We start from the raw sequence: 22,002 nt of genomic DNA, 5'->3' as shown, positions 1-22,002 counted from the left end.
ACGCCTCAGTTGGGGGCTGTTGAACTTGGCACTAGGGGGTGGGGATTAACCAATGCAGCCCAGGCTACTTCTCACTTCCCTTATCACCTCCTGCCACCTCCCCCCATAAATGTTAATGAACCCTACCTTCTGCCTCTCAGCTCCCTCTAGTCAAGGGAGAGAGTGGGGCAAAATTTAGGTAAACTGAGTCTGGGCCACATAAGAGGTCTAGGGTCTAGGCCCCTTGCCGCCATTCTTTTGGTCCTTGCTACTTTTCAGGGAGTGTCCACCTCAGTTGATACCCATGGTGGCAGTTTTGACAGCATCGATAATGGCCATTTCCTTTTTACAAATTAGCAAGCTGAGACCAGAGAAGTGAAGGGACTTGCCATAGATCACACAGCCCATGGAGGACAGGGCCTGGGGATGGGGATAAAATCCATGGAACACTCTCCATGCTGCCTCCCCTCTTGGAGCCCAGCACTGGCCTCCCCATAGGGGTAAAGGAGCAAGCTGAGTCAGAAAGCCAGGCCTGCGGGTGCACAATGGGAAGGGACAATGAGCAGATGTCGCACCATGAAACAGGCTACCCAGCCATGCCCCAGAGCCCCCTGGCACAGGCCCCTGGCTGAGCCCCAAGGCCAAGCTTGACTGCTGGCATCTGTTACCATGGAGACCCAGGCCTGGCTGGGGGGCTGGCCAGTGACAACAGGCCCCTCCCCCACCAATAGGAACCAGGCACTCAGGCTCAGAAAACTGGGGCCCAGACAGCGCTGGGTGGCACTCCCCACACCTGACTCCTTATTTCATTCCATCTCCCAGCTCACCAGTCAACCCCACAATTCCAATTCTGAATTACCTCCATGCGTCTGCTCTTACCTGTCATCCCAGGATTGAGGGCGGCAGGAGGTAGCCCTGAGTACCCTATCCGGGAGCTAGGAGCAGGCAGAGATGCGGGTGAGGTCGTGGGCTCCCCGGAGAATGGAGCCAGAGCCAGCACCAACCACAGCAGAGAGGGAGATTCAGGCATTTCCTCGGAAGAGGCAGAGTTTAAATCCTGCCCCAAATGGAACAAATGTGGAAAATGATCAGGAGCATCAGCCTGGGCAAAAGCAGAGAAGCAGGACAGGCTGGGGCATGCTCAGAAAATGAGGAGCACTGGACTGGGAGTCTGGTTACCTGATGCCTTGTCCAAGTCATGCCACTCACTAACTAGCTGTGAGACCCTCCCTGGGCCTCCTCAGGGACCAAATGAAGAATCTAAGAGCCCTTCTGGTTTTTGGGGTTTTTTGTTTTTTAAGATTTTATTTATTTATTTGACAGAGACACAGCGAGAGAGGGAACACAAGCAGGGGGAGTGGGAAAGGAAGAAGCAGGCTTTTTGCCGAGCAGGGAGCCCGATGTGGGGCTCGATCCCAGGACCCTGGGATCATGACCTGAGCCGAAGGCAGACGCTTAATGACTGAGCCACCCAGGCGCCCCGAGCCCTTCCACTTTTGACAGTATGATTCCAGTATGGTTCCAACCCTGGACTCCCCCAGTTACAGGACTACCTCCGCACTCCCCAGGCCAGGTCAGGCTCAACAGGACCCTGAGCCCCCGTGGGGCACCGTGGGCGGAGCTGGGAGCCAGGTGCTGGAGCTGGACCGCTGGAGGTGGCCAGGAGGTGGCCTTGGGGCTTGTCTGGGGGGGAGGGGTGGCAGACAACTTTGTGGATTGATCTAGCTCAGGAAGGTGAGAAGGAGGCCTGGAGGTGAGAGTTTCGCCCTCCTGCTCATCTCTTTAGGTAAATACATCCACACCCAGCATTTCCCCTTCTCTTTCCATCCTGGGGGCACTTAGACCTCAGAGCCCAGAGCTGAGGTGTGAGCTCTGCTTCCCGATGCGGGGGCTTCCCTCGGAGATCCCCCTAAGCACGAGCCTGCTTCCACAGTCACCATCACCCACATTCTGTAGGGAAGGAACAGTTAGAGTCCCTGGTCACCAGCTTCTGGGACCTTGGATATCTCAGCCCGGAGGGCGTGGACACAGCAGAAAGTCTCCAGATGAGATCCATGTGGAATAGAAAGAGCATGGACTTTAGGAACCTAGTTCCACCATTCACTAGCTGGGTCATTCTGAGCTAACTACCTACCAGTGTGCCTCAGTTTCCCTGTCTGTCGAATGGCGTAATACTGGCACGGTACAGAGCAGGGTGGGACCAGAGGTCATGTGAAGAGGCTGGTGGGCACTTCATCCCAGGCAGCTGCTGGTGGGCGCGGGGAGGAGGCCCTAGGGACAGCTGCTGCCCCAGAGAGGATGATGGGTGAGGCCCAAGAACATATTACACCTTTTGGCGTCTGCTCAGTGCAGTCATCTCATTTGGTCCTCCGACATCCTGAGGCGGTACCATCCCATTTCTAGGAGAAAAGTGCCCAGGCCCAGAGAAAAGTAGCTTGTGCCAATGCACCAGCTCTTCTCCGAGTCTGTCTTTTCTGAGACGGGTCCTTCCACAGCCCCAGCGGTACCTTCTCCCCCATCCCTGGCCCCCACCTGTTGCACCCACTATTTGCTGCCAGTTGGGACAGCCTTAACACCTCCATCCCGGTGGCCAGACAGCAGAGAGGGGGAGCAAGGGGTGACAGAGGCAGTGGAAGCGAGCGCTCCTAGCCAAGCCCACCGCCTGCCCCCTGGAGGGAGGCTCCTCCTTTTAAGGCTGCTTCTGGGAATTTCCACCCCCAGAGCCAGACTCAGCAACCCCTGTCCCGGAATGATACCTGCACTCTCCCTTGGGGAGGTGGGGCACCGGACCTGAGGGCAGGAGAAGCTGGCCCTGGGAGGGGAGGAGGGGCCCTCCAGTCCAGGTCTGAGGGTCAGGAAAAACGGGGGAGACCACAGGGGCCAGCCTCCTTATCCAGCAGCTCCATCCTCTGTGCTCGGGTAGCCCAGCAAGAGGCTGGCGGCCCCCGCCGGTGGCTGCTTAGCCGCCTCACTGGCCAGGAAGGTGGACACCTCACACCTCAGTCTCCCAATTACGCCCTCCTCCCCCACTCCTCCTCCCCTCCCTTCTCTCTCCTCCTCCTCCCCTCTCTCTCCTCCTCTCCCCCCTGAAAACCTGTGGCTTGAAGAGACCTTGGCTTCTCTGGGACTCTACCCCTGGGGACTGCCCATATCTGCTCCTGAGTTTGGGGGCAGGGGGGCAACCGCCCCAAGAAATCTCTCCGGCGATGGGAGCCACCCGCCTGCTGCCCAACCTCACTCTGTAAGTGTGCTCCCTCTCTGGACTGAAGTTTTGTCGCCATTTCCAGCCTGGGGCAGACCTAATCTTACCGGGACCCCACACGGAGGGGCTGGGGGGGGTGCCTGGTTGCTCGCCCTGGGTTGACGGCTGGCACCCACACCAGGGTCTGCCTTGTCTTCCCACACAGGTGCCTGCAGCTACTGATTCTCTGCTGTCAAACTCAGGTAGGCGGGCGCCCCCCCACCAGCTTTTCCCCATCTCCCCCCACCCCACCCAGCTGGGGGGGGGTAGTCTCCTCTCGGCAGGTTCTGGTCTCCCCCTGGATACAGATGGTTTTTGAGGTTGGGGGGTTGGTGTCAGCCTTTGGAGGCGGGTAGAAGGGGCTAAGGCACATTTGGGGATTCACTGAGGTCTTTATCTGTCCTCCCTCCATGACCCTCCCTGTCCCTACTTGTCCTGGAGTCTCTGTTTCTCTCTCCTTATTGCCACACGTGTTCCTCCCCCACCCAAGGCTAAATGCATGGGGCAGCCCAGGCTTGAGGGATGGAGTCTGGAGCGGTAGGTAGAGGGCAGAGGTGCTGGCTCAGGTGAGGCTTGTACTTGGAGGTACCTGAAAACACAGGTTTCCATGCAAAACCACTTGTGCGTTCCACTTACTACCCCACGCCCCCCAACACGGATGTCCTGGGGGGCCACTGTCCTGGGGGATTGCGTGGACAGTCAGAATGCCCAGCCAGGGCGGGGTGACTCCTTACCTACAGGGCAATGAGGTGAAGCCCAAAGAGGTTTTTTTGGGACAAGATTCAGGGTTTGCATCTCCACACTCCCCCCACCCTATGTCAGCCCCCCCCAAGAACACCCCCCCACCCCAAGCCTCAGCCCCCTGTGCAAGGCTCGGTCCCTTTTTGTGATCCTCCATAAAAGTGCAGCTATTAAAATGCACTGGTCCAGAACCGCTCTGGGGAGAGATCGCTTGGCTTTCCCAGGCCAGAGGCCCGCTTCTCTTCATATCCAGTGGGGACTTTTTTTGAAGGTAAATGCCTTTTCTCTGGGAGAGGGAAAGGGGCTGCCTTTGAAGCAGTGGGGGGGTGGGAGAGAGAGAGACAACTCCCCCCCCTTTCCTTCCCCCTTTTGCTCTAGCCCCCGTTCCAGGCCTTTTGCTTCACACATCCAGGGAGAGCAAGAAGAAAGCCCCCAGCCTGGCCGGGAGGGGGCTGGGGGTGGGCCCAACCTGTTCTGGAAGGGGAATTAGCACAATGGTGAGGCTGGCCGGGGCGTTTATGGCCTGGCTGAGGCCCCATTCAGGACTCAGGGAAGGTGGCAAAGCTGTCCTTTCCCCCTTGAAGTGCCCCCTCACCCCCCTTGGAGGGGGGGCCGGCAGGCCGGACCATAGCCATGCTTGAGGGGCCGTCTGACAAGCAGCTGTCTGCAGCAGTGGAAGGGGAGGTCCCCCTGCAGCGGGAACATGAAAGGGACAGGCCAGGTCCCGCGGGGAGAGCGACTTGTGGGCTGTGGGGTTGTGGGGGGGGGGGCGTGGGGCTGCTTTTGTGCAGGGCCTGAAGGGGGACAAGGAGAGGAGGGGGCTTCAGGGGGGCCCTCTCTGCTCCTGACCTGGAACAGACAGCCAGAAGAAGGCTGCCCGCCAAGAGGGGCGGAGGGCCTGAACCTGGGCCAGGAGGCTGGGGGCTGGGGACAGGCCGGACCTCACCGAGGGTCCTGGGCCAGCCAGACCCCACCCCCTGGCAGGGAGGCAGGCCCCCACCCCAAATTCCAGGGTGGGGTGCGGGTCGCACTTCGCTGCTCTGAGTCTCCAGACCCTGCTCTCATAGGCAGGGGGGGTTCTGGCGGCACTCCTGGCCAGTGGCTGAGCTGGAGTCGGAAATGAGCAGTGACACACACGAAGGGTTAACCCTGAGCGGGTTACAGGGTCAGCCTGGAGCCGCTCACTCACCGCCCCCTTCCTCAAAGCTGATCCTTCCGGCTCCGGCTCCTCCCTCTACAACAGAGTGGCCTCTGACAGATGCTGATCTGGGTCCAGGTCTGTCTCGGTGGTTGTGACTGGGCCTGGGATAAAGGTGGCCTTAGGGATCTGGGGCAGAGAAAGTCTGGGGCAGAGAGAGTCTGGCCAGCACGATCAGGTGGAGAGAGAAACATTTGAGCCTAGGGTTGAAGCTGTCACCAGCAGCTGCCGCTGAGAAATGGCATCAGGTTTGCACCTTACTGGAGAGGGAGGACGGGAAGTGGTCTGTTTTTCTCCCGCTCAGTGTTGCAGATAGGTAAGGAGAGACTGGGCCTGGGGCGGTACTCGGCCAGGCTTGGCAGCGCGCGCGGTGGGACCCAGGGAGCAGGCAGCAGGCTGCAACATCGCCCCCACTGGCCACGAGCCTGTTACGTTGTGGCACAGGCAGGCCGGCGCCTCCCGGGGGCGCCCCTGGGCCACCACCCCTAGCGCCTCTTCCTGCTGCGGCCTCCACCTCCCTCACCCCTAGAGGAGGGAGGAACACTGAACCGGGGACCGGAGTCTCTGAGAGCCCTGAGCACCCAGGGGCAGGGGCAGGGGAGGCGGGCAGGAGCTAGGGATTCCACAGTTCGCGCTGAAATTGGGTTCCTTCTAGCAACCAGAGTCACGATTCCAGGTCGGCACTAGATCACCAGGTGTCCCCCAAGCCTGGCATATAGAGAGCCCAGAGGTCACGACTGGCTCACCCACTGGCCTGGGAAGATCATATGTCCCCTTGCCCTGCACCTCTGCTTCCCAGGACCAATGGCCCACCCGCATCACACTCACCTCCACACCCCGCTCCCCTGGATGGACCAGTGGTGGTGTCACCCAAAGCAAATTGACACTATTTTTCCCTTGGTAACCGCAAAGGGGGAGAATCACCCGTCTCCTAATTTTAACCAGTACGTGAGGGACCAGGGCGCCATGACCGACCAGCTGAGCCGGCGGCAGATCCGCGAGTACCAGCTCTACAGCCGGACCAGTGGCAAGCACGTGCAGGTCACCGGGCGTCGCATCTCTGCCACCGCGGAGGACGGCAACAAGTTCGGTGAGACCCAGCCCTCGCCACGGGCCACTCACGCCCCTGGCCTGCCTAACCTGGTCTCTCCCCAGATCCTGTGCCAGGGCAGGGGCCCAAGTGTGAGAGCCTCCCGGTGCCCCCCCGCCCAAGCTCGGAGGTCAGGCTGGTTGGGGGGCCCCCTGCCACACCCCTGAGCCGGGAACCCCCATGGACAGAAGTCTTTCTCCCCCTCCCCCATCACAGCCAAACTCATAGTGGAGACGGACACCTTTGGAAGCCGCGTGCGCATCAAGGGTGCTGAGAGTGAGAAATACATCTGCATGAACAAGAGGGGCAAGCTCGTCGGAAAGGTGAGACCTGGAAGGAGGGCGAGTGCATGAATGAACCAGTCTTACTGCCTGCCCCACAGCACCCCACTCCCCTCTACTGGGCCCAAGCCAGGACTACTTCTACTCACACCCCAACACTCAGCCACTCTCTGGTTTCTCCATTTAAATGAGTCTCTGTGGGTCTAGAAGCCCTCAGAACACTTAGTGATCCATAAGTCTCTTCGGCTGATTTCCGGGCTATGTCCCAACATCAATCAGTCAGGATTTTAGCACCTACATGAGATTGCAGCCTTCATGTTGAGGGTTAAGTGCTGATCAGGGCTGAGAGTGGGCACTCATACACGGCCACAAGCTCCCCCAAGGTCAGTGGGGTCCCCAGAATCCCTCCAGGAAGATGCACACTGCCTACGAAACTGCCTCCTAGTGTAACCTCTCCACAATGGCAGGCCCAGCACTGTTGCGTAGGGAGAGTTCCATTTCCTTTAGCATTTGTCAATCCTGGCTTCTGATTCTGGCTGTTCTCACCAAATATTTGCTGATTTTAGTCAAGCGTCAGGCTTCTCGTCTATAAAAATGGGCATAGGGTCAAGGCTATGGATAAGGTCAAATGGGTGGCTGTGTGGCTCCTGACATTGTCTTTATTCTATAAACATTTGCCCCTTCTTTTCATCAGAGGCTGTTGCCTCCTTTTCCTCCACCCAGCAGTTACCATTCGCCCACACTGAGGAGTGTTCTCATGTGCTGAGTACCCACTGAGTACGCACTGCAGAATAATCTGGATCTTTATGCCACGTCTGGGGAAACAGGCTCAGCATGGCTAAACACCGTTCTCAAGGTGTACAACTTGCAAATGACAAGCCTGTGTTTAAGTTCAGATCTGACTCCCAGCAAAACTTGTTCCTTTCTCCCACTTTTGCCTCTCCAACGGGCACCCGTCTCACCTCACCAGGCAGAAGTCCTTGGGCACGCAGCCCCCATCACTCCCTCCTTTGTCCTACAAAATAGGCCCAAAAGGCTGACAAGCCAGACAGGTTGGGTGGGCAAACTCCCCTCCTCTCCCTCCTTCCCTCCGCAGCCCAGCGGGAAGAGCAAAGACTGTGTGTTCACCGAGATTGTGCTGGAGAACAACTACACGGCCTTCCAGAATGCCCGGCACGAGGGATGGTTCATGGCCTTCACGAGGCAGGGCCGGCCCCGCCAGGCTTCTCGCAGCCGCCAGAACCAACGAGAGGCTCACTTCATCAAGCGCCTCTACCAGGGCCAGCTGCCCTTCCCCAACCACGCCGAGAGGCAGAAGCAGTTCGAGTTCGTGGGCTCAGCCCCCACCCGCCGGACCAAGCGCACACGGAGGCCACAGCCCCTGACGTAGTCAGGGACACTGGGGGCAGCCGCCCCTCACCAGCCTTCCCATCCCCTTCCCTTCCTGATCCCAAGACTGGGCTGGGGTGGAGGGAGGGGAACCAGAGCCCCCAAGGAGGACCCTGAGGACCACCAAGCGTCAGAGCCTCCAGCCGGAAAGGGGCGGGACTGCCACAAACCAGGGCTGGGGCCTCAGGGCAGCCGCCCCAGACACCTCCCCACCCCCCCCCGCCCCCACCCCCCCCCCCCGCACTGGAATAGGCCCCGGGGGTGGGGGTGGGGGTGGGGCAGACCAGACCCCCAGGCGGGGAACTGTAGTGTTCCCCTAGATGCAGGCTCCCTGAAACAGGTGGAAAGGGCAGCAGATTCAAGGCCTTGCAGACACTGTCAGGAACTCTGCTTGCGGAGACTTCCTCAGTCTACTTCCAGCCTCCAAATTCCTCCTGGCCAGACTGTAGGAAGGGACTTTTGTGTTTGTTACAGGAAAAAAGAAAAAGGGAGGGGAAAAAAAAAAAAAAAGAGGGATGGCCATTCTTCACATTCCACTACCCAGGCCTGCACCCCCATCCCCAATTTCGAGCCCCAGAATAAAACCATTTTCCTGCAAACGGGTTATCTGAAGGCGGGGTGGACAATCCAACTCCCAAACTGCGGGGTAACAAACTTGCCTCTCCGAGAGGCGCGGAGCAGAGCCCGGGCGAGCCGTGGGAGCCCAGTGGCCCGGGGCCGGGCGTGGCCCGGCAGGTGGATGGGGCGGCGCTCGGGGCGCGGGGGGCAGCGCCGCCCGCAGGGGAAGCGGGGCGTGGGTGGCCCCGGAAAGGCCCCGCACCTCCGCCCGGCGCGAGGCTGGCGGCCCGGGGCGTGCCCAGGCCCCGGGACCGGCGAGCGCGCCCCTCCCTCCGCGCGGGCTCCGGTTTCCTGGCTGGCACAGCGCGTCCCGTGCTACCTGTTGGGGCGAAGCAAACCCAAACCCTTGGGCGGGCGAGCCGCCGGGGCCGGGGCCGGGGCCGGGGCCGGGGCCGGGGCAGCAGGCCCGAGAGCCCGGCACGGCGCCCGGGCGGCCCGCGGACGCCGCAGCCTCCTCGCCGGTAGCCAGATTGCCGTTTTCCGGTGAGGAGGGGGGGCAGGGGGATGGGGGAGGAGGGCTCGGCCGAGCGGAAGGGGGAGTGAGGGCGAGAATGCGTCCTCTTGTTCCCCAGGTCCCCGCGGGGGGCGGGGGCGGGGGCCACACCTGAGGGGAAGTCGCAATTAGAGGCGGCGGGCCCAGCCGCGCGGCCCAGGGGGAGGGGGAGCCGCGGCGGGCGGAGGGGACCGGCGCCCCCCTCCCCCGCCCGGGCTTCTCGGGTGGGCTTTCCCAGACGCCTCCAGGTGTGCTTTTGGGGAGTGGAACTAAGAGGCCATAAAAGCCGCCTCTTTCCTCCTCTGCGCTGGCTTTTAATCTTGTTGAGGGGAAAGCCCTTCTTAGCAGGGCTCCCCGCCCAAGCCCGCTCTTCTGTTGTTGGACCCCCAGCCTCAGTTTCCCTTTCCTCTGCTTTCTGGGAAGCTGTTGGAGGGAAGTATTATGGAGAGAGAGGAAAAAGGATGAATAGACCTCCCTTCTCCCCACTTTTCCCAAGAATGGCCTAAAAATAAGGACCGATTGGGAAGTTGGGGAGGAGCCTGGTTTAGTCAAAATGGGAGGTGGGTGAAGCAGCCGTCCCAAGTCGGTGGAGGTTGGGGATCCCTCGCCTCTCCTTTGGTGAGGACTGGAGCAGTCTGACACCCCCAACTCTGAGCAATTTAGAAGGCAGAGCCAAGAGGGAGGTCCCCCAGGCCCCAGGACATTCTCCCCCAGCTTGTCATAATTGCTTTGCACCAGGTTGCCCCCGCCCCATCACAAAGAGCCTTAATCCTGGTGAAGACTGCAGGAGATGTGTTGGGGGTCGTTTTCTGGGGGTTGGGGGGTAGGGAGGGTGGTCCGGAGCCACAGCTGATAACTGGTGAGTTCAATGGGATTTTAAACACAGGGGCACCGCCCAGCAATTACCTGAGGACAAAGGGTTGGGGCCCCCAGGTGTGGAGGTCTGGACTTGGGGGGCAGGGGTAGGAGACTGGGAAGGAGGTGTGTTGGGGAGGGGGGCTCTTACAATCCTGCTGATTCCCGCAGGAATTTAAGACATTCTTTAAAACTCTAGACTGCCTCCCCCCAGCCGGGCTCTCAGACCCACCCCACCATCCCTGGCTGGGTTAGAGACAGCTTCAAAGGTGGACGGGGCCCTTTGTCTTGCCTCTGCTTTCTTCTCCGCCTTTCTCCCGCCCCTCCCTCCCTCTCTTTGACCTCCCCAGCACAGACAGGCCTCTGGGGGCCGGCTCCAGAAAGCCCTCACTGTTTCCTTTCTTGCTTTCTGAGGTGAGACCTGGTGAGGAGGGACTGAGAGTGGGCAGGGTGAGGGAGGAAGGCGGCCTCGGAGGCCTGTGCCATCTCAGAGTGCCTTGCCCCGCCCCGAGCCCCGAGCCTGGCACGTCTGACGCCTGCTGGTGGCCTTGGGTCTCTGGCTTGGCTCTCTGAACCTTACCACACCTTTTCGTGCCTCTGCCAAGTCCAGGCTCCATACCCAGCGGGTCTCTTCATAGTCTGGGGAAGTCTGTTCAGTTCATTCGCCTAAACTGGGGCTGATTTCAAAGATGCTGAAAGGAAGAGGCCAAAGGAATGGATCTCTGAAAATGGGGTCTCAAGGGATTTAACATGGGTGGGGGAGGGAGAAGGCTTCCTTGAGAACCTCAGACCACTCCGCAGCTGGCTGCAGCAACCCTGGCTGCCTCTGTGTGCCGGAAGGTTCTAAGCAAGTGTGCAGATGGGGGTGGACACCGTGGGGGAAGACTTGGGGCAAGATGAGCGCATCCATTTCCGGGAGGATGTGACAAAGTGGAGGGAGGCGGCAGCAGGTGTCTCAGATCCTGTGCTGGTTAGGATTACCAAGACCTCCAGCTAAGAATAGCCTGCATATTGATCTCCCCTCCGCTGTCCTGTCCTCCAACAGCCAGATGAGGCAGAGGGGGAAATCCACTCACTTTCTAGTCCCTGCAAGGTGGCTTCTATTAAAGTCACTCTACTGAGCCCTGTCCCTCATACTTCAGTGGCCAGTGAGCTCCCTGGCTTCAGACCTGGGCGTCCCCAGCCTCACAGCCCTGGACTCCATGAAGGACCACCCCTTTTTGAAGCTCTGTCCTACCTCTTCATTCTCTGTTGCTGGGACCCTTCTCTTCCCTGGCTCCTCTTCATAGAAACATTCCCTAAGATTTCTGCCTTTCTCTTCTCGCCTTGTTCTTCCTGCTGAGTCTCTCCTAGCAATGCAGCACGTCAGCTGTCACCCCCTTGCACACCACTGCTTTCTCTCCCACACTCAGAAACTCTGCACCGCTGCCAGACCTCGCTGAGGTCTGTCTCAGTTAGTACAGTAGCTTTCCAAGTCATGTCTCTGCCTCCCGACACCCCTACCCCCTCCAGGACATCACACGGTTCGCTCACCCTACCCCACCCTAACCCACAGCTCTGCCCGCGTTATGGGATCACCAGTGGACTCCTTAGCTCCTGTACAATCCCGCCCAGCCTTCCTTCCCAGCCCTGTCCCTACAAGTCCCCTCCAGGAGCTCTGGCAAAACAGCAGCCCTTGCCGTCCGGCCAGCACCCTGTGCCCATCTTTGATTGTGAGGTTCCTACTGTCCAGCACGCCTTCCTCCAGAACGCTCACACGCCCAGACCGCTGCTGTCTCCTCTGCTCTGTAGACTTGCCTCCTCTCTTGGGCTAGCGGTCATCTCTGGTGCCCTGGGGCTCTCTGGCCACCCACTTGCCCTTGCCTTATGCACACATCACTGTACTTATTCGTGTTTGTGGGATGGTTGTGCTACAAAGCAAGTGCCTCAGATGTAGAAGTAGTCCGTCTTTGCCTCCCCCATAGTACCCAGCACAGGACGTTACACAGAGTAAGTATTTATTGAGGGAATTAAACCAACTGAAGGTCCAGAAAGAAGTCCTTGGCCCAGCACCCTGCAGTCCCTCGAGATGGAGGCAGAATGAGAACGAGAATCCTGCCTCCATCCTTCATCCTTAGGTGGACTTGGACAGGGATGGGTCCTAAGCACTTAATCCACAGACTTATTTATTCCCTACAACATACAAGCACTGTGCTAGCCCTTCAGTTAACAAAAAAGACGGACAAGATATTGTATCATCCCCTGTCAAGATCTCCAGACACTTGAAACTTAAGGACTTTTGGAAATCTCTCTCTCACACCTAAGAAGATAGCAAAGTGGCATTTGGTACATCCCAAAAGAGGAAAAAAGGAGATAGGAGCTATTGGAAATAAGGACACTAATGTGTACAGAACTCCAGAGATGTGCCAGGCAGCATGTGAGAAATACTCATGTATAACCCCTTATTCAGGGGGTAAGATTATTCCCATAGCATGTGTGGGCGAGCTCAGACTCGGAGATATTAACTCATCTGTGGTCGCAGCTAGTGAGCATTACAGTCTAGATTCTTGCCTGTCTTCATCACCTGAGTGGGATGTTCTCCACTTCCGGCCAGGCATGGTGGGTTCCGGGATGGGAGAGTACATGGGGCCAGAGCATTGGGAAAGGCTGGGGTTTGCATGATCTTTAAGGATGAGCAGGATTTCAGGGGCGCTTGGGTGGCTCAGTTGGTTAAGTGTCCGATTCTTGATTTCAGCTCAGGTCATGATCTCAGGGTCTTGAGATCCGCATCAGGCTCCAAGCTTAGTGGGGAGTCTGCTTGAGATTCTCTCTCTCTCCCTCTGCCCCTCCCCCCACCTCTAAACAAATAAAAGAATGAGCAGGATTCCAGTCTGCAGACAAGACATGCAAGGGAAAATACTAAGAGGGAAAACAGCATGAGAAAAAAGGCTTTGAGGCAGGAAGATGTGAGGCGTGTTCAGGGGAAGTTGAGCAGTCCATGGGTTTGGCTAGAATTGTAAGTTTGCCTGGAGAAGTGGCAGGAAAAGATTGGGCCACACTAGGGAAAGTTTTGTGGTAGCAGGAGCTTTGAGAAGGAGAGTGATCATGCAGTTGTGGGTTGGGGTCTGGGGGAGAGGCTGGTCTTGTGGCAGCATGCTGGGGGCTGAGGCTCTAGGGTCCCCAAGACAGAGGGTCCAGTGTACAGAGGTGGGGGGAGGGGTACGTGACTTCTAAACTCTTGAGAAAGGGTCACTTCTAGGCCCTCATCCTTCCTTTTATTCCTGTGGCCCAGTTGTCACCTTTCCCTTCTCCTTAGGTGCCTAGGTACCCTTAGTCACCCTCCCCAGGAGTTAATGTTTAGACGGCCCAGGCATAGGGGGAGAGTCCCTGGTGCTCCCAGTCCCAGCAGGTTGGTGCATGGGGCGGGGCGAGGGGCAATGGAGTGAGACCAAGAGAAGAGAAGCCCATTGCACAGGCCTTGCGGAGGGGGCTGGCGGTGGGGCCAGAGTCCAGTCAGGACATCTGGCACCAGTGATCTTGCTGCAGAAAGGAGCCAAGAACTAGGTGTGTGGGGCCCGGGACTGCCTGCCTGAGAGGGGCAGGAGCTCCAGCCCCTATTGTGGACGCAAGGGGCCATCCTCAAGGCCTCAAGGCACTTCTGAGCTTACAGGTACGTTAGTCCCCTCAGCAGCTGGGTATGGCCAAGCGGTGCCCAGGAAGCCTACCCTGGGGCCTGGACAACAGGCACTGGTGTTCAGTGTTGCCTGCTTCTGGGGGAAACTTTTTGCCTCCCTCTCATCCCAGGCTGAAGGGGAGGCAGGCAAGCGACGGCGGAGGATGGTCCACCGGCCCTGAGGAGTCTGGGGCCTTCTCAGGGGGAAGGGGCTGGTGGGCAGAGCAAGTCTCACTGTCAGGCAAGACCAGAGGGGAAGTAGAGGTGGAGCATGGCAGGTGAGAGAAGGGTCTCCTGGCCTGGTTGTGCCCTCGCCGTGGGCACCGACACACACGCACACGCGCGTACACACACACACACCCCCCAGGATCCCTCTCAGTAAGGAATGACCTTGACAGCTACCATGCTTCAGGCCGACAGAGGGAGCCCTAACTCTGCACTCTGCAGTCGCCTTGGTTCCAGGGTGGGCTGGTGGCAGACTCTTCCTGCACAAGGTGGCTCTCCCACCCCGTGGAAGGACATTCCTCTAGAGTGGGGGGCAGTGGGAATGGGCTTTTGCAGGATTGGAAGACTCTCCTCTTGGTCAAGGGGAATGAGAAGGTTCAGGACTAGGAGGAGGTGCTCAGAGACAGCTGAGGTCAGGTGGGGGGGCAGACTTCTGGGCCCCCAACCCCGTGTCCACCCCAGCCATGCTCAGGGCCTTCCCTTCCTGCTGAAAGCCACCCTCTGACCCTTCAACAGAGGTCATCCCTCCCCGTTCCTATCGCTCTTCCCCTACTGCACACCAAGCTTTCTGGAATGGGGGACACTGCCCAGTGCTGCCTCCGTCTGCAAGGCCGTCCTGCTCTCTGGCCCTAAGTTAGGGCTGTCCTGAGGCCGCCCCGGGAGCCAACCCCAGAGCCTCATGGAAGGGGGTAGGGGAGACTCAGGGGGAGCCCTGGCCCCTGCAGCTCCCCCACCCCCACCCCAGCACCGAGCAGACCTGAGGCTGCCTCCCTCCATCCCTGAAGAGGCAGTGGGAGCCACAGCCGCCTCCTCCCCCCTCCCTGCTGCCGCCGCGGCTGAGCCGGCAGGTTGTCTTGGCAACGGGAGGCGGAGAGGAGATGCGCCGAGGGATGGAGGTGTATGTCACCGAGGAAGCTGCCGGGCTCCTGCCCCACGCCCCAGGCCCCTGAAGGTACCGGAGAGCCCTCCCTTCCCCCTCCCCCTCCCCCTCCCCCTGCCCTTTCCCCTGGCTTCCCCCACTCCGTCCGACGACGACGTGCTTGTTTCGCAGAGGAGAATGTTCCCCTCCTCCCGACCCAGAGACTCCTACCCATTCCTCATGAGCCACCTCATTCCAGGCCCCTGTCCACAGCTGTCCTTCCCCTCAACAGCTCATTCCAACCCGACCTCTGGTCACCCTTGCACCGGAAGACAAAACTCCTGGGGTGGGGTCTGGGGGGGCGGTGGCAAGTGGGAAAATCAGGGGCCCTAACGGGCTGCGGTGGAAAAGCACCTGGTGCTCGGTGTGCCGGAAGGCTGGCGGGAGGCTGCGCATAGCCGAGCCGGCGGGGCCCGGGCAGTGAGGGTGGGCTTGCAGGGAGGAAAGCAGAGACCAGGGCTGGTTTCCCAGAAAGGCCTGGGTCCCCCTCCTCCAAAGCTGTGGCCCCTCCTGCCACATCAAAAGTACACCCCCTCCTGCATCATGTCCTGACCTTTTTTTCCTAGTTAAAGGTTTCTTCCCCCACCCCCAGGCTTTCTGGTTCCTTCCTACCGGGCCCTCTCCCCAGCCAGTCCCCAGCAGCTAAGCCTGAATTCTTTCTACTCTTCCTCAGCCACTCAGCTGCCTGCCTTCTTCATTTCTCCTTTCTCGCTGGAGCCCATCCTTCAGAATTCATTCTTCTCTGTCTTCCACTACCCCAGACATCCCTCCATTCCTGTCCCTATCTGTGCCCTCCTGCCCTCTTTTCTTTGAGAAAGAGGTCCAAGGCACACTCTCACCTCTCCCCCTCAAGACCCTTCCCCTGTGATTTTCCATTTGGATTCCCCAGAGCCCCCTCCCCACATTCTAGATTTCCCCAAGGACAGCTCATACCATCAGCTGACCGGCTGTGGGCAGCAGTTACCAGGGCAACAACAAGGGCTGCCTAGGTAGGCAAGTCTGCTGTGAGGTGGAAGGAGACTGGGGCCACGGCCAGGGTCAGCCGGCTGGGCTCCCTCCCCTGCCCCCCAGGGGTCACAAACGAACCAGGCTCTGCGCTGAGCTCAGAGAGAACCAATGGGCCAATGGCAGGGTCCTGGAGTGGTGAGGGTTTTCCCATTCAGGGAAGGCACATCCTGTAGTTCTGTGCTGGGACCTTGGCATCACCTGGCAGGAAATTGCCTTCTGATGCAGCTGCCCTGGTGAAAGACGGGGTCCTTCTCACAGTTCCCGGGGGATCCAGGGTACCAAAGGACAAGCCCAGTCTCCCGTGCTAAGGACCGGGTTTCTCAGATCCTCCCATTCAGGCCTCCCCAGGAGGGGGTGAATCCTTCCTTGGGTGACCAATTCTGGCATTTTGCCCTCTCCCTGCCCCTGAGCATCTGTGCCCTTTAGCACCCCAGGGAGGCAGGGCCCCCAGAGGCCTGCGTTGCTGCTTTTAGGTGGTGAGTAGGAGATGCAGGTGCTGGGAGGAGCCAGGTGTTGTCACCCCTCGGTTATCAGTAGAGCCCCCTTTTGCCTCCACCCCGACTCAAACCCCGGCTGTTTCTGCGGAGGCTTGAGGGGCTGTGTGTGTGTATGTGTGCGTGTGAGCGAGCATGAGTGTTACAGGGTTGGGGCCATGGGAGAGGGAAAAAGGCCAGCAGCTCGCCGAGTCTGCTTCCGATTCCGCTTCGTCATGATGCCGGCTTAATGCTCCTCTTGTTTGAGACGGATTGAGCTGCAGCGAGTGATCGAGGTGGAAGAGCAGACAGACACACACAGACACAGAAGCACGCCCTCGGGCCGGCCACACGCTATCAGCTGGAGGTGGGGAGGTTCAGGGAGGGGGGAGGGAGGGGGCAGGGCCCGCCCCGCCAGACGCAGGCTCCAAGCGCCAGCTCGTGGAGAAGCAGGGTGGGGACGAGGGGGTGGGGGCCCAGAGCGTAGGTCCCCTCCTGTGCCACCTCCCCCCACCCACCCACCCACCTACCCCAAGCCGGCGTTTTTCCTGTTATTTGTGCTGTGGGAAAGCACGGCTGGGTTCCTGGAAGAGACGCCTATTACCTTGGCTCTTGAGAAAAAGCGGCAGCCCTGGGACCCGGGCCGGCGCCTGCCCACCCCGGCCTTGGGGCCTCAGAGCGTCTGGGCCCCACTGTCTGGGAAGAGGTAGGTGGCAAGGTCTCCCACCTCTCTTCCCCTCTGTGGGCACTTTGGGCTCTGGGATCCTCCGGGGAGGGGGTCAGCTGTGGCCCCTGTTCAGTGGGAGAATGGTCGTGCGTGGCCAGACCCTGGGACTAGCTGGGTTTGATCTCAACCTGATTTGAGAAAGAGGGTCGGGGTGTTTTATACTGTCACCCAGTACCCCCTTCACCTAGCTGTGCTGGGCAGAAGTCCAAGCGATGGGATGAGGGGGACAGGGGTGGGCAGGGGAGCTGTTCTTTCTTTGCTGAATAACAGGGAGCGCGTAGGGAGGAGAGAGGAAGGGGTTGCCAGTCTCCCTCCCAGTGTGCCAGAGATCTTGAGAGGGGAGCCGGACACACAGACACCTGAATGCTGGTGGGGATGGGTGCGCTCCCTGTGGGGAGGTACCTGGGGAGCCCCTTTCTCGCCCTTGGCTGGCCAGGCTGCGGTGAGAGCCTAACGCAGACTGAGGTTGGGTGGCAGGGCGTGGCCGCAGGCCTGACCCCTGCTCACTCCTGGCCCCTGCCGGAGTGCTTGAAGGGGCTGGGGCTGAGCAGACTTTCAGGCCCCGAAGGATCCAGAGGCACCCTTTTGCTAGTTATGCCCCTTCCTGGGCAGATGCGCCTGGTGTTTCCCTCCCGGGGGCCAGTGTTGCCAGGGTTTGAGAGTCAGGGGAGCAGGGGCAGGTGTAAGAGAAGGAAGGCAGTCAGGCCTCGGGAACGGGGGGAGCAGGAATGCTGCCGGGGAATGGGTAAATGGGGGGCACTGTGTTCCGGTACACGTGCACAGCTTAGAGAGGGGGTGTCAGCACGTGACGCGGGTGATTGTGCGCATGGAGAACGGCTCCCGGGGAGGCTCCGTGCGTGGGGGTGAGGGGGTGTCAGTGGCACCGTGTGTCACTGTGGGGGGCCCTGCCGGGAGAGCGGGGGCGTGATCTTGCAAGCAGGGTGCATGGGTTCTGCAACTGTGTTTCAGTGTGGGCTCCTGCGTGTGTGGGTGAAGTCCACACAGTGTGGAGCTGCGTCCGCGTGTGAGCCGCCGTGCTGCTGGCCCTCCATCTGCTGAACACTGAGTCATACTGTCCACCTCGTAGTGCAGGTCTGTAGGGATTCCTCTTTTGGAGCTCACGTGTGTGTGTGTGTGTGTGTGTGTGTGTGTGGACACCAGAATAGTGATATCCCCAGAATTGAGAAGCTGAATTTGGGACACAAGACCCTTGTGTCTTCCCTCTCAATCCAGCTTGTGTAAGTGACACCACAACGAACCAGCCGGACCGGCTATAAATAGAGGCCAGAGCAGGAACATGCTGAGGACCACGCGAGCCTGAGGGGTTGGGGGGAGCTCAGAAAGAGAGGCCTCTTCGGAGGGAAGGCAGAGAGAAAGGCTACAGAGACCCGAGAGTGATCTAGGAGAAACTGGATGAAAAGATGCATATTTGTGTGAGGTAGGAGGAATGGAAGGGGGTGCCTGGGCCCAGGCCTGCTGCCATCAGGGATAAAGACCAGGCAGGGCCTTGAGCAGGGGGGTTCTCAGACCGGGACCCAGATTCGGGGGCCCACCTGCCCCTGCCTGGGGCTCCATCAGAGCGTGAGAGGGTGCTATATAGTGCTGGTATTAGAAGAACCCCAACCCTCGTCCTAGCAGATGGAGCAGGGCTTTAAAAATGGGGATGGGGAGGAGGAAAGGAGAAAAGGGGAGAGAGGGTACAGGCTTTGGGGGTGCTCCACAAACCCCGGCCCCAAGCTAGGAGCCCTCCCCTGCTCTCGCACGCCCTTTTGGGGCAAACGTGGGTGCCCTCTACACACACACACACACACACACCCCCTCGGGCCTCCCCTGCTGCTGCTGGTCTGCCCCTGCCCGCCCTTCCCCACTCCACCCTGGGATGGGATGCTGTTTTGGGAACTGGTGACCTAGCTGGATCCTGCCTTTATTTCTGGCATTGAATTGTTGCCACAGTAACTGTGGGGGTGGGGCCGGGAGCAGGACAGTGTGAAAGGGAAACAGAGCCGAGGGAGGAAAGATGAAGAAAGAGAAGAAAAGGGGAATGGAAAGCAGAAAGAGTGGAGAAGGAGCAGGGAGGGGGCAAGGCAGGTGGTCCCACTGTGAGTGAAACTAGAGAAAAGGGAGAGGGGCAAAGTTCCTGCCCACCCTGACCTCAGCCCACTTGGACAGCTCGTTTGCCTCATTTCACAACTCGCTTACTGTCTGCACCACCAGCGGCCAGCCTGGCCTGACCCTGCCCAGGGGCACGAAACCTCCCGGCTCCTTGTCCACAGGCGAGGCCGGGGAGCAGGAATCTGGGTGGCTCCACCATGTAAGGTTAGCCCCAAGGCCCAAGTTCAGATGGAAGTGGGATCTTCGGGGACCCACTGAGAAGTGTCCATTGGCTTTGACCTGAGACGGGTCTGGGTAGGAATTCCAGCCTGACTTCTATTTGGGTGGCCATTGGCATGTCCACCTCTCCGCTGTAGTTCCTCATCTCTAAATGGGGAGGGCGCTGCCTGCGTGAAGGGCAGAGGGGATGCGTGCACGTCCCTGGCACAGTGGCTGGCCCAGCGTGAGCGCTGGTTGGCTTAGGACTTAGGACGGGAGGCCCCCAGCTGTGGTTCTGCCCCTTGAGCCTTCTTCGTTTCCCCGTCCAGGGAGGAGCCAGTTGGGATGGGCGCTCGGGGTTTATCACCCCCCAGCCCGAAGCCCAGAGGTTCTGGTCGCTGCGGAGAGGCAGATGCCAGGCGGGCCGCGAGAGGCGGGGCTGGGCTGGTGGCCCCTGATAAGGCGCGGCTGCGCCCCGGGAGGGTGGGGCACAGATGGACGAGTGAGGAGCACCCCCATCCCAAGGGAGTGAGCAGCTGGGAGGTCCTCTCCACCACCTGGGCTTGCCTGCCTCCACCGCCTTTCTTTCCCTTTCCTTCCATCCCGCCCTCCCTTCCTGCTGTAGCCTGCCCTCTTGGTCTCTGTCCACCGGAGGCTGCTGGGATGGGGGCAGCGCATTGTGCCTGTGTGACACGGCCGGGTGTGTCCAGAGGGGAGAGAGGGTCAGGACTGGGGGAGGGGGACGGTGGGTGTTGACTTGAGAGGGAAGGAGCTTTGGGGGAGGGGGCCGCTCATGGGGGGAGTAAGCAGTTGCCTGCATGCTGGGATTTGAGAGAAGCCAAGAAAACCCTCTTTCCCTCCCCCTCTCCTTCCTCTCTCCTTCTCCCTCCTGAGAGACAGAGAGAGGACACTCCACCCCACACATTTTTCCTTAAAATTTCACCAGTAAGACCTTCACTTCTTAAGGCGAGCCCCAAATTAAAATGCCGTGCCCTGGAAGGTAAGCGATCAGCTGGCTGGCGTGAGCCGGCCCTGGTGGAGTGTGGCCCCAGGGAAGGGAGACGCTGAGGCTCAGCGGGGAGACCCAGCCCAGGGGACGGGCACGGGCTTGCAGACCGCCCTGGATAGGAAGGGTCTGGGGAACAGAGCAGAGACATCATTATTTCAGATCACATTTCTGAGTGGCCATGCCTGAAGGCAGTGTTGGTGCACATGTGAGTGTGGGTTCAGGGCATGATTGTGCCCCGCTGTGACTTGGCTCATCGTGGACCCTTCCCCTCCCTCCTTGCCTGGGCGAGTACCTCTCTGATATACAGTCATCGCCCCATTCAGTACCCCCCGCCCGCCCTCCCCACACACACACTGGTGTTCAAGGGGAGGGTGCCAAGGCCACCACCAGGCTCAGCCTGAGGCTCCAGAACACATTGAAACTCTCTTCTCCCTGGTGGCTCAGCCATCCTCACTCCCCACCATTCCTTTTCTACTCTCTTCAGCCTCTGTCCCACCAACCTTAAGATCTGCATATGGCCTTCCCTGTCACTTTTCCTGGGAAAATAAGGGTCTGGCCCAGGCTACAGGACCCTGTGTTGTGGATACCAACTTTCCCTTTCCTGTCCTTCAGGGAAGCCCAAGTTTTCCTTCCAAAGCCAGCCCTCCACTTGGGCCTGGACCGCATCCTGCCCCCTGCAGGGACCCTATATCCTCTCCACTCTTCCCTCCCCAGTGCCTACAAAGGAGTTCCAGTCTCCCCTTTCCTTAAACACCTTCAGCCAGGGACACCTGGGTGCCTCAATCGGCTAAGCGTCTGCCTTCGGCTCAGGTCATGATCCCAGGGTCCTGGGATCGAGTCCCGCATCAGGATCCCTGCTCCGCGGGAAGCCTGCTTCTCCCCCTCCTCGCTGCTCCTGCTCTATCTCTGTCTCTCTCAAATAAATAAATAAAATCTTTAAAAAAATATATATATTAAAAAAAAAAACACCTTCAGCCAATCTGGCCTCCTCTAAAGCCACTCTCCAACCCCCTCTGGCCCTTCTGTCCCACTCCCCTGCCTGTGTCCTAGCCAGGCCTGCCCTGACAAGGAGGCCTCACTTTTCCTCTGGAAATGCTCCTGGAGGCCACTGACATGGAAAGCCATACTCCCTCTAGCACTTCCCTCCTCTGGCCACAGACTCTTGGCTTCATGACTTTTCCTCAGCCCTTCCCTCCCACCCTCGCTCTCCATACTTACTGCACTCAAGTGCACTAGATACACCCCCTGCCCCCAAGGAGCGGGCCATCTCCTTTTCCTGGTCCCTTTCATGCCATCTGTGATGATTTTTCTTCTAGTGCCCTAGGTGTTTCCTAGGATGCTGGTTTTGAACTTCTTTCTCCCTTGGCAACCTCATATGCCGACTACCACCTCTAGTCAGATGACTCCTAAATCTCTTTCCAGCCCACCCCTCCCTCAACCTTTGGTTCCTCTTGGACATGCCACCTGCTCATCAACCGTCCCCACCTCCACCTCAAGCAGGCATCAAGTGAACTCACTGCTGCCCCTTCTTCTGTCTCTGAGCCAGCCACCTACCCCTGCCCTGGGGGGCTCTCCAGATCGAGTCTGTTTGGCACATTTTGCCTCTAGGATCTCTACCATTTGCCTCCTGTCCATCTTGGGCCATGCGCACAGGTCTAGGCCCTCACAAGCCCATGCTGGAACTATTCCTGTAGCTTCCAGGCTGGTCTCTGTCCATGCTGCCCCTTCCTGTCCAGTCCCACCTCCCAGGCTGCAGCCACATTCATCGTCCCAAAGCACTGCTTGGATCTGTCT

The 22,002-nt window shown here is 59.4% G+C and overlaps 2 protein-coding genes across 11 annotated transcripts in view; both read left to right on the top strand.

Annotated features, from left to right (window-relative positions):
* The first annotated feature begins 5,141 nt into the window (after positions 1–5,141).
* On the top strand, positions 5,142–8,198 carry FGF17 (fibroblast growth factor 17). Of its 4 annotated transcripts, none has more exons than XM_036075204.2 (4): positions 5,142–5,237; positions 6,105–6,249; positions 6,466–6,572; positions 7,627–8,198. In XM_036075204.2, exons 1-4 carry the CDS (start codon positions 5,220–5,222, stop codon positions 7,918–7,920), a joined length of 564 nt encoding a protein of 187 aa, XP_035931097.1. In that variant the 5' UTR covers positions 5,142–5,219; the 3' UTR covers positions 7,921–8,198. The 4 variants fall into 4 exon arrangements, with proteins under 4 accessions (XP_035931097.1, XP_035931096.1, XP_035931100.1 ...); XM_036075203.2 differs by having other exon boundaries at positions 5,203–5,237; positions 6,072–6,249; XM_036075207.2 differs by having other exon boundaries at positions 5,217–5,407.
* A 678-nt stretch (positions 8,199–8,876) lies between these two features.
* The window catches only part of DMTN (dematin actin binding protein), a 28,125-nt gene continuing 14,999 nt past the window's right edge, over positions 8,877–22,002 (top strand). For 3 of the 7 annotated variants that reach the window (XM_036075195.2, XM_078069530.1, XM_036075192.2), the window contains exon 1: positions 14,569–14,714. The gene's annotated coding sequence lies outside the window, so the exon portion shown is untranslated. Of the gene's footprint in view, positions 9,021–14,568; positions 14,715–16,386; positions 16,530–16,691; positions 16,869–18,305; positions 18,328–22,002 lie in introns of those variants that run through there. The other 4 variants (XM_036075187.2, XM_036075188.2, XM_036075186.2 and 1 more) reach the window with 4 other exon arrangements.

Source organism: Halichoerus grypus, chromosome 3 (genome assembly GCF_964656455.1).
Source record: "Halichoerus grypus chromosome 3, mHalGry1.hap1.1, whole genome shotgun sequence".
Taxonomy (NCBI): domain Eukaryota; kingdom Metazoa; phylum Chordata; class Mammalia; order Carnivora; family Phocidae; genus Halichoerus; species Halichoerus grypus.
This window is presented reverse-complemented; position numbering and strand designations above follow the sequence as displayed.